General features: G+C 52.8%; 1 protein-coding gene across 6 annotated transcripts in view; it reads right to left on the bottom strand.

Moving 5' to 3' along the window:
• Positions 1-10654, bottom strand: part of Igsf9b (immunoglobulin superfamily member 9B) — a 53365-nt gene extending 42711 nt beyond the window's left edge. For 5 of the 6 annotated variants that reach the window (XM_031343759.1, XM_031343760.1, XM_031343761.1 and 2 more), the window contains exons 1-2: positions 10345-10654; positions 35-232 (exon numbers count right to left, since the gene is read on the bottom strand). In XM_031343759.1, the coding sequence (XP_031199619.1) occupies positions 35-232; positions 10345-10408 (262 nt within the window). In that variant the 5' untranslated portion in view covers positions 10409-10654. Of the gene's footprint in view, positions 1-34; positions 233-8862; positions 9021-10344 lie in introns of those variants that run through there. The other variant, XM_031343764.1, reaches the window with a different exon arrangement.
• Positions 10655-10879: the final 225 nt, after the last annotated feature.

Genomic DNA, 10879 nt, shown 5'->3' with positions numbered 1-10879 from the left:
GGGGGGAAGGCAGTTCTCATTGCTCACAGCTTACCTGCATATTCAGGGTCCACATGTGGGGGATAGTAGCCAAACTTGATGAAGATAGGGATGGGGACCCCAAACTTGAACCACTCTACAACATAGGGTGGGGGCTGTCCTGTCACCGGGTGGATTACATCGCATCGCAGAACCACACCTTCGCCAGCTCGAGCAGTCACAAACTCGGGTTCCTCTCGCAGGCCGTGGGCACCTAACAAGGACAGCCAAGGTGACACATGAGGGACTGGCAAAAAGATCCTGCTCCTACAGCTTATGCTAATATCCAACCCTCCCTCCCCACTTCCGGACCTACCCCTTCCCTCCCCAACAGTCTCTAGTACACCCAGGACAACATAACCCCCTCTTCCCTGAGGACAGTCAAGCTTTGGGTATGGCGTAAGAAGAGAAGAAGAAAGAAGGGGTGTCCCATTTTCTCTAGTCTTGCAAGCAAGACTTCCCATCCAAAGACCCAAAATGCAGCAGGCATAATATGTGTGGCCTGCCTTCCTCCACTGCCAAGAAGCATCAGGAGCTACAGACACTGGGGATGAAGGGCTTTCAGCCCTTGGGATCCTGTCCAGCTGTAGTGCCTATGAACATTCCGCAACATTTCTGAAGCAGGGCACTTCCCACTGGAGCCTGGTGGGTGAAGGCAGAGCCTGCCTCCTCCTCTGCCCCACCCCCAGCTCAGCCTGGTGTTAAAGCTCTAAACAAGAGGGCTCCATACAGGAGCGGGGAATCCCTAACAAGCTAAGAAGGCTGCTTGGCAACACCAGAGGGAAAGCCCCGTGGGCCTGAGCGGTCTCTCCAGCCCCTCCTCCAACCTACTGCGCCAGCCTTGCTGCAGAGGGGAGCAGGAGGCACTGCAGCCCTCCAATTTCCAAGCTTTGAATCTATTAGACTCTCATAGCAGCCCCCAGACATCACTGTTAAGGGAGAAAGATGGTGGTGACAAAGGAGGGGGAACTGGAGCAATCACCTATCTTTCACAGAGGACATCAGAATCAGGGAGCTAGCGAGGGCCCACCCATATAGGGAAGAGGGTAAGGGAGGGAAGCTGGCAGGAGAGGCCTCCACCCTATCCAAACTGCAAGCTTGAGGAGCCAGGAAAAAGGCTACCTCTGGGGACACTATCCACACATCAGAGCAAACAGAACCTGAAGAACATCTCCAACTAAACACCCTCCTCATATCAGAAAGGGAGAGGGAGATGGCAAGGTGACCTTGATCAATTCTCCCTCTGAGAAGGACAGCCTCACCCGTGCCTTCCTTCAACTGTCCATGACTCCCCCAAAAGCTAACTACACATTTTCCCCTTTAACACCCTCCAAGCCCAGCTCTCCAGTGCAGTACCAAGGACAGCAGCCTCCACTGGGAGGCTACAAGCCAGAAGCCTGTAGGGCCTCCCACCCAAAGATGCCTTCAGGAGGGCGAGAGAGCTTGGTGGGCCCGTCTCTGCTCTTTCTTCGCCTGTCTGCCCTTCATACCTGTGTGCTAGCTATGTGTGTGTGTGTTTTCCTGATCATTGTCTACCTCTGTGTCCTCTATACCAGCTTCTCTCCTTTCTATAAGTCTTGTTTCTCTTTCTGACTCCTTCTCTGAGTGTCTGTCTTTGTCTCTTTGTGGTATGAGTGAGTGAGTGAGAGTGTGTGTATATGTATTCTCTCTCTCTCTCTCTCTCTCTCTCTCTCTCTCTCTCTCTACCTCCCTCCCTCCCTCCCTCCCTCCCTCCTCCTGTTTTTCTGTCAAGCCTCCATCTTACTCCCACCTATGTGGGTGATTCTGTCTACCTTTCTGTCTACCTTCCTCTCTCTCTCTCTCTCTCTCTCTCTCTCTCTCTCTCTCTCTCTCTCTCTCTCTCTCTCTCTCTCTCTCTCTGTGTGTGTGTGTGTGTGTGTGTGTGTGTGTGTGTGTGTGTGTTTTGTGAATGAGGCCTGTGGATTTCTGATGCCCTATAACAGGAAAAGGGGCTTTGCCTAATTGTCAGAAATGGGGAGCTTTTCTATGTGCATGTGTGTTTCTTGTCTGTACCTCTCCAAGGAGTCGGTGTGTGTCGCCTGTGTCTCCTTCCCCCCACCCCTCCTCCCTCTTCTCTGCAACTTGCGGAAGGAGGAGGCAGAGAGGGAAGCAAGCCCTTGCAGAAGCCTATTGGCTCTTGGTGACATCACTGTTTTCTAGAGAAAGAGCTAAGATCACTGAGTATTTTTGGAGCAAAGCAGAGTGTTGCACTCACCTGCCAGAGGCCCAGGCAGGTTTCCTAGCCTCCCCTCCCCCAACCTGGCTACAGGCTGTTTGCAGCCCAGGCCTCTAGCAAAGAAGAGAGCCCAGCTGAAGGGAGTGCCTCCCAGCATCCCCCACATCCCATAGGACACATGAGCAAAAAAAAAAAAAAAAAAAAAAAAAAAAAAAAAAAAAAGAATAGAAAAAAATGCCTGCTGAATCCAGGCATACAAAGAGCAAAACTGGACCAAAAGGAATAAATTCTCAGCAGAATTCATGAGCCAAATTGATGGGGATGGGAGTAAGGGTAGGGGGTGGACATGTGTGTACGTGCATGGATGTGCACGCATGCAAAACTATCTGCAACACAGTATGTGGAGAGGTTAGGAAACAAACTACAAAAGCCTGGGAAAGCAAAAAGGATTTTTCCCAGGGCCAGATTACCTGGGAGTGGGCAAAGAGGCTCACCAAAGGTAGCTCCTTTGCTCCTAGAGTCTAGGCAGAAGGCAGAGAACATCAGGAAGCTCTAATAGTCAACTTCTGCTCTGGACAATAGGCTGCCAATTCCAAGGCTCTGGAGGCCAATGCCCAGAGGTAGGTCACCTTTGGCATGGGTCCCTACAGTGCCAGCTGCTCTTTTGCACCTGCACCTCGCTGCATCTGAATAAGGCAGCTTCTTCACACCTTCCCTCCCAGCCCTGGAAGGAAGGCTGCAGGTTCACACTCCTGGCCTCAGCCAGCCCCTGGACTGGGCCCTGAGCCCCAAGCATGAAGCATACCCCCAAATAGCAGGGCAAGCGCTCTCCCACCAGCATCTCTTCTCCAGGGCATTCCAAACACAGGCAAGTGACTGCAGAGTGGATGCATCCCAAAAATGACACAACCGAGACAAAATGAGACAGGTTTCTCCACAAGGAAGACGAGGGGGAAGCCATGTCTCAGCCTCCACATTCAGTACAAGCTCTCCTGGGTTTCTGTATCTGAAAATACATCTTCTCTTTCCCTTTGTACACGCGCGCGCGCACACACACACACACACACACACACACACACGGGGTATGTTCCCTCACTCTATCACCTACAGATACTTCTCTCTAGGCCTCATATTCTCTGAGCCAAAATATGTCTAACAAACATCTTTCCAGAAAAGCTCAATGAGTGGGGGGGAGGAGAGGAGGGGATTTCATTAGCCTGGCTAATGAGGGGCTTCAAAAAGGAGAAATTGGGAAATCAAAGACAAGGGCAAGCAAAAATCTCCATCCAGGAGGGAAAAAGACTCAGGTCAGGGGATTGGGGGGGAGGGGCACAAATGTATCTCCTGCAAGTTGGTTGCCTGTCCAACCCAACTAGGGAGTCACTCGGGCAAATCCCATAACAAAAGACATTGGAACTCAAAAAACCCTAGAATTAAGAGTCAGAACAGAGCCTACAGAAGGCAGACAGACATATTTGTCCCCAGCAAGGCCAAAGAGAACAGCTGGAAGGCAGGGGAAGGAGGAGGGGAAAGACAACGCTTAGAAATAATAACCAAGGATCCTTCCCTTAGACTGGCTTTGGCAGGAGGTGAGCACATCAAAACTAGGAAATCAGGGCTAGGAAACGCCCTGAGCCTCACACAGCACTTTTCAAGAGGGCAGAGTGTGGTTTTGTATGCGTAGCAAATCTGAATCCTGAGTGACCACCCAACCCACTTTAGGGCTATGCCACCCTGGCAGGAAAAAGAAAGCATGAGGGCAGGTGGATGGAACAGGCCCCTACCGGTTGGCTGACCTTTTGGAGAAGCCCATAGGATACAAATCTCCCATTCTCTGGGCCAGGTGGTACCCGGTGGGTAGCTGAGACCAAAGCTGCCAGCAGACACCCTGTGTGCATAGAACTACAAAGCATCCAAGACTTGGCACAGCCCCACAACCTGGAGCCAGGAAAGGGCTGGGAAGAGGGTCCTGAGGATAGCAAACTACTTCTAAGTACCAGGAAAAGAGACAAGAGGCAGGTGCAGAGACCCTTACTGCATCTGGGAGACAAGTAGAACACTACCCAGCTCCACCACACACAGGGTCTGTACTAGGAGTATGATGCTACATGTCTACAGTGTGGTCCCTGACACAGGTCTGCTATTTCTGTCTTGCAAACGGGCTTCCCAAAAGTTACCTACATAACAAATAGTGGATCAAGAGTCCTTCCAGAACCCAGGTAACCAAAACCTGTCTCCCCTGTACAGAGTCAGAGCTTCCACCCACAGTCAGCATAGAGTTCTGAGAGTCCAGACTCTACATCCCAAGACCACAGATGGATGAAGGGTAGGCCTTCCTCCTAGAAGCATTTAGATGAGATGCAACATCACTGACTGATTCTGGTGAAGGTCACTCTACCTGGTCCTAAAAGCTCTGCTGGGTTGGACCATGGCTTAGGGGAGGGAAGGCACAGGCTGACTAGTAGCCTCCGTGACTCCTTGTGGCAGCCTCCTCTTCCTCCTCCTCTGGGCACCAGACTCTCAAACCACAGGCCTGTTGTCTAATAATACCAGCGACAGCCACTGCCACCTCCATCTGCCAGCCTAAAAATAATCCCTGCTGAGTCCAAAAAAGACACAGCCCCCAATAGTCCCCCAATCCCTCCTCCTTGGCAGGCCAGGAGGCTCCAGGAGATTCCAGGAAGCCAGCAGACTTGGGCTCTCACCATGTGGGAGGCACACACCCAGAGGAGGACCTGAGGACAGCAGAAAGCTGGCTCCTGCCCCCAGTGCCGGGTAAGGAACACACTGGAGAGACAACCAGTACCCAGGACATGAGGGAGTCCCATTCTCTGCACACAGAGGCTGGGTGGGTTTGAGACCATCTATGGCATCTATCCTTCTTCTACCTAGAAAGGACTCTCACATTCTAGAAAAAGCCCTACCTTGCTGTGGCTCCTGACCAATATCCTCACAGTCTTTCTGCACCCCCCCTCCCAGGAGGCCATGGGATAAAGCTGGATAAGTTCCAACTTTAGGAACAGCAAGGTCCTACGTGGACTGGGGCTCCACCTCCAACCCCTCTGGCTGAACTGCCCCACCACCACTGCCTCCAATAGCGGTGGTGGTGCCAGTGTTATTAGTGACCTTAATTTGCCGGGCCAGATTATATTTCCAAGAGCCCTCTCCCCAGGAGCCACGGGCAGGAAGGAAGTCTGTAATTCAATCTCAGTCCATAGCTCCTCAGCAGAAAAGTGAGGCCGTACCCGCCCCTACACCCACAACCTAGCCCTACCACCTGGAAAGAGGCCTGTCCTCACATAGCTGGTGTACCCCACAGGACATCCTGGTATGTACACCGCAAGGCTAGCCAGTGAGGGCACCATAGGTCAGACAGGCATAGGACATGGGTGAGAGATTACTCCTGGTAGAGCAACAACATCCCTGCTCCGAACCGGGATGAGGGCAATGAATCACTGGTATAATCTGTGCCCATGAACAAGTTTTATGCCACAACCCCACATCTAAGGTACACTTGACCAGGAAGGAGATAAGGGAGCAGCATAGAAGGCAGAAGGCCAGGGTGATTATCAGTCAGTCCCCTCTTTGTCAGAAGGTCAGGCAGGGAGGTCACAGTCCTGACCCCACGGAACTTACAAAAGCCTCGAAGAGGCCCCATCTCCACTCACCACTCTCCTGGTTACTCATACAAGAACGAATAGGAAAGCAGGAAGATTTCTAAGAAAAATAGGTCAGTTGCCTCTGGCAGACCAGACCACACCCATGGGCAGTGCCCCTGGGGCAGAAGCCTGACTGCAAGCTGCTCCTCCAACCCCAATCCTCTCCCATCTCCCCAGGTACCCAGAGCTTTCTTCATCTACCCTGGACTGTGCTAGGCTCACGGCAACTAATGCCTCCTAGCACGAGAGGCAGTCGGCTTCGGCATGAGCCAAGCCTCTACCCTGTTACTTAGGCTTTCTCTATTGAACCTCAGGCAGTTCTGGAGCCTCCAACTCTAAGAACATCTGGGCTATGGGGACACAGGTGCCAAGCAACAAACAGGGAAGCAAGCAGCTTGCCGAGCAGTCTTGCCGCACCCCCAAAGTACTCAAAAGAGGGGCTACTACCTCAAACTTGTACATAAATGCTCCTGTCCTGATGTGCTCCATGCAAGTGAACACAAACACACAAGTGCTTGCAAGTACACACATCTAAGTGGAAACACCAGTTACAGAGGAGTGTATACATACATATGGGGATATATATGTGTGTGCACACATTTTAAAAAATATACACACTCATACATGCATAGAGGAATATACATTAACACATCCTAGAGCGCATATGTATATGTACACATGCACACACACATACACAAGCAAGCACACTCTTCTAAGAAGCCAAAAGTTCTTACCAATCACAGCTCATCAAGATCCACTCTTCACACAAACTGTTCAACCCATCCCTGGGAAGCAGAGGGAAGGGGGAGGGTTCACTGCAGGGTGGGGAGTGGGGTGGGGGAGGGCAGCTGAGAAGCCTCCAGAAGGGAGCAGCTCTTGTGGAGACAAGAATCAGTTAAAATCTCACTGCTCCTGATGATTTCCTAACTGAGCCTTACCTCCCACCCCCGCATTTTCAGTGCAAACTGGAGGGCTGCAGGGAAACCTAATGAGCACCCAGCAGAAAGGAGAAAAAAGCAAAAAAAAAAAAAATGTACATGCCAGCCAACTCGGAGAGCTAGGGGCTACCCTGCTGAAGAGGAAGCCTAGACCCTGAAAAGTGCCAGGCACAGCAAAGAAGGGAGGGATACCAGCTCTCGATATCTAACCAAGCAACCTTTACCCCCTGAGAAACCAGATCCCAGCTCTCCGACTCAGAGACAACATGAAACCACCTGAACCTGGGACCTGACAACTTCAGAGACTGGAGTGTGCTGGGCCATGCGCCTATCGCTTCCAGCTGACTCTTTCCAGTACTCAGCAGCATGCCTCCTCCCACATACACCTATTCCAGCTTCTTGCAGGGGGGGGCCTCCTACCAGACACACCCCCGCTCCCATGTAAATGTCCTGAGACACACTCATACCAGCACTCACTACCCACTTCCTGCACCAAGTCCTTCCCAGCTGAGAGGCTGTCCTGGGGTTTAAACATACTCCTTCCCATCTCCATCAACAAAGGGAGGTTGGGTGGACAAAGCCAGAGAGAACAGAGGGCCTTGCTCCAACCACAAGTAGAATCTGAATGAGACCTTAATTTGCCTGGGCACACAGGAGCTAGGGAGTCCACCAACAGACTCTGTGACAGGCAGGGGAGGTAACACTGGGAATGAAGAACAGACTTCCCTCCCTTACAGGAGGCTGAATGTCAATTATACCTCACTCAGGATTTCCACACAGTGTGGAAATTCCCCCAGATTGTTGGGCAGATGTCTGTAATGCAGTGACTACTACATCAATAGCTCTCTCTCTCTCTCTCTCTCTCTCTCTCTCTCTTTCTCTCTCTCTCTCTCTCTGTCTCAGACAGGGTTTCTTCATGTAACCATAGCTGTCCTGAAACTCCCTCTGTACAACAGAGATCCACTTGCCTCTGCCTTTCTCTTTTCTTTGCCCTCCCAACTAGATCACAGAGCTCAATTATTTCCAAGATGCCTGACCTGAGTCAAAGGGAGGAGCCCATGCCCACCTCTGTCCCAGACTTGCAAGCTGACAGTTTGATGGGCCTGATCCTTTTCCCCCAGAGTGACTCCTGCTTTGGACAATTCTAGAAGAAGCATCTCACAGTCCCTGAGGTTGAAGGATTTCTCCAAAGTCACCTCTGCCACTCTCAGAACATCTGGACCCCATAAGGCCTCTCATCAGCACTGGCAACCCTGGTCTCACAGGCAAGCAGGTGCCCTTCCCCCTCCGTAGGCTGGGCTCCGCATCCTTCCTGTAGCATCTGGCAACCAGCAATACTTCAGCTTTGCAGACCTTGTAAAGGACTTCCAAGCAATTCTGCATGCCCCACCCACACCTCCCTGGGATGCAGGAAAGAGAGGCTCCACCAGACAAGGTCAGCCCATGAAAGGGTTTAGCTTCCTCAGAGGCAATCTTGTGAATGTTCCCCAACACACTCCTAACTCTCCACTCCCTGAATAGCCCAAAGGGAAGAAACTGATTAGGGAGCTAGGAATCCCATAGACACTGAAATCCCAACACTGATGTCTGATGAGCACATACTTCCCAACAGGCACCCAGCCACTTCATCACAGAACTGTTCACACACACCAAGCCTCTACAAATTCCTACAGCCAACCCACTTTCCACTGAGGTAAGTGACATTTAGAAAAGCTAAGAAATTTGTCCAAGGTCACAGGGTCAGCAAGGAGGACAGCCAGGATTTGGAGTCCTGTCCATTTATCATCAGTAAGCCTGTGTCTGTAATTACCTCATTGAGCCATGTTAGACTAAAAAGAACCCAAGACCAATCAGGTCACCCTTGCTCCCAGACAGAAGAGTAGGAGTTCCAGACAGAAGGACCAATAACCTTCACATCCAACAACCTTCAACGTTGGGAAGTCCCTCCTTCAGTCTAGCCATTCTACAAATCTCTGCAATATAAACCAAATTTCCTTTAGTCTGTGTTTAAATTTAAAAAAAAAAAAAAAATCTGTCCCTATGCCTATACCTCGTTGAAGTTGGGAGGCTAGTACAAGAGCCTTCCTTCAGTGTCTCTTCAATTCCGATCCTAGCACAGCCTTTTGTGCTTTCAGAGACAGCCCCACAGCAGAATATACCAAAACCCAGAGGGGAGGAGGAGGAGGTCAGTGAAAGACTGCATGGAAAGGGGGAGGGGAGAGGCACAGCAAGATCCACCTTTTTTTCTATAAGCTTCTGAGGTCACCCTGTCTCAATTTTCCCACTTGACAAATGGAAACCTTTTTAACCATTCCGACCATAGTAGGTCTTGTTGGAAAGCTGTCCTTCCCCTTCACCCTCCTCTCTCGTTTCAGAACCCCCTCTCAAGTAGCAGAGGAGATACGTTCCAATCCGGAAACTTTCTCAAACCACTCCCCCCCACACGCCCCAAGGCAAGGTGCAAAGAAGCCGGGGAAGCCCGCGCCTCCAGCAGAGCCCATCTAACAGGCTCCCTAGTCCGCGGATTCTCGCCACCCTGTCGCCTTCCACCCACAGACCGTTCCTCTCCCGCCGCCATCTCCTCCCTGCTTGGCGAACTTGCCCGCAGACGGGTCGGTTCCGCGCGCAGAAACCGTGAGCTCAGAGTCCTGGCAGCTTCCAGGCTCGGCTCTGACTGCCATACAAGGGCCGAGAGCAGGGTACCACCCAGAGCTCTGTCATCTCCAAAGCGAAAGCCCTAGCGCTCAAGTATGCACCCCGCGCCTTGCCTTCTCCCTAGCTTTTTTTGGGCTCAGACCCGAGAAGAGAGAAACAAAAATCCCGCTCGACTCTGAGACGCAGCCGGGTAGACCCCTCCCTCGCGGCCCTCACCCCCAGGCCGCTGGGCCGGGCAGCCTGGAGCGCGGCGACGGCGCCTCCCCGGGAACTTTTGCCTGGCTGGGGCCCAGATGCAGGCAAGGTGGGCGCGGGCGGCCGATAGAACCAAGAAGAGCAGACGCTGTTCGGAGCCTCTAGGTCAATTCTGCTTGTCACCTGCCAAGGGGATCCGACCTCCGCGGTCAAGATGTAAGGAAAGGAAGGGCGCGGGGCGGAGAACCGGGTTCCTTAGAAAGGCGGCTGCGGGGACTCCCCAAGCTCTTAATCGCGCTTCCCTTCAAGGGCTCCTCCATCCAGCGGTGCTGTGCCGGGCTGGGACGCACGGAATCCTGCCTAAAGACCATCAAAGTCCCCAGCAGCCAGAGTTAGAGAACTAGGGGTTCCCCAAAGCTCAGATTCGACGGGTGGTTGTGGACCAAGGGGCCCAAGGTAGACCAAGTCCACTTAGATTCTAAGGCGTTCGCAGCCCAAGGGCTCCTGCACCTTCCCGCCGAGTTCTTCCCACCCGCAGTTCCCCGCCCTCGCCCGGGCCAGTGTCCGGAGGTGCGCCTGGCCGGAGCCGGAGCCTCGCCCCCGGGGTTCGGAAGCTAGAGCCTGGAGCAAAGGTCTGAGAACGCCTGGAGGATTGGAGGAGAGATGCTGCACTTCAACTCACCTTGAGCCACAAGACCTCGGGTGCTGATCACACTTGCTATCAAAGTGGCCACATACCAAATCATAGTACTACCGCGCGCCAGCCAAGAGCCTCATCCTATCGCAAAGTGCTCCTGCGTCTGCACACTTCTCGTGCCTCAGTGCCCGCTTCTCGCCCTCCTACGCCCCTTGCCGGTGCTCCTGTAGCCCGGGCGGCCCGCTCTCCATCCCTCCCTGGCTCCGCTCGTCTCGGCGCGCGCAGCCTCCCGGGCCCCGGCGCAGCGGCACCTGCACTGCCAACCGAGGCAAAGCGCAGCCAGGTCTATGGTGAAGCCTAGCCGGGCCTGCCCTGGTGGCCCGCCCCTGCCAGCTGCTTATTGGACAGTACCCACGAGTCTAGGTATTGATTGGCTGAACTCTTAGTCCGTCGCTGCTCGAAGGAGGCGAGCCCATTTCAAGGTACGTTGAAGTGTAGCGAGCTCAGAGCCGCAGAATCATGCGCATTGCCTGGGAAAAGGCGTTGTAACGTCTTTGCTCTATTCTGTTCTCAGCTCAGA

The sequence above is a fragment of the Mastomys coucha genome, unplaced genomic scaffold, assembly GCF_008632895.1.
Source record: "Mastomys coucha isolate ucsf_1 unplaced genomic scaffold, UCSF_Mcou_1 pScaffold23, whole genome shotgun sequence".
Classification (NCBI taxonomy): domain Eukaryota; kingdom Metazoa; phylum Chordata; class Mammalia; order Rodentia; family Muridae; genus Mastomys; species Mastomys coucha.
This window is presented reverse-complemented; position numbering and strand designations above follow the sequence as displayed.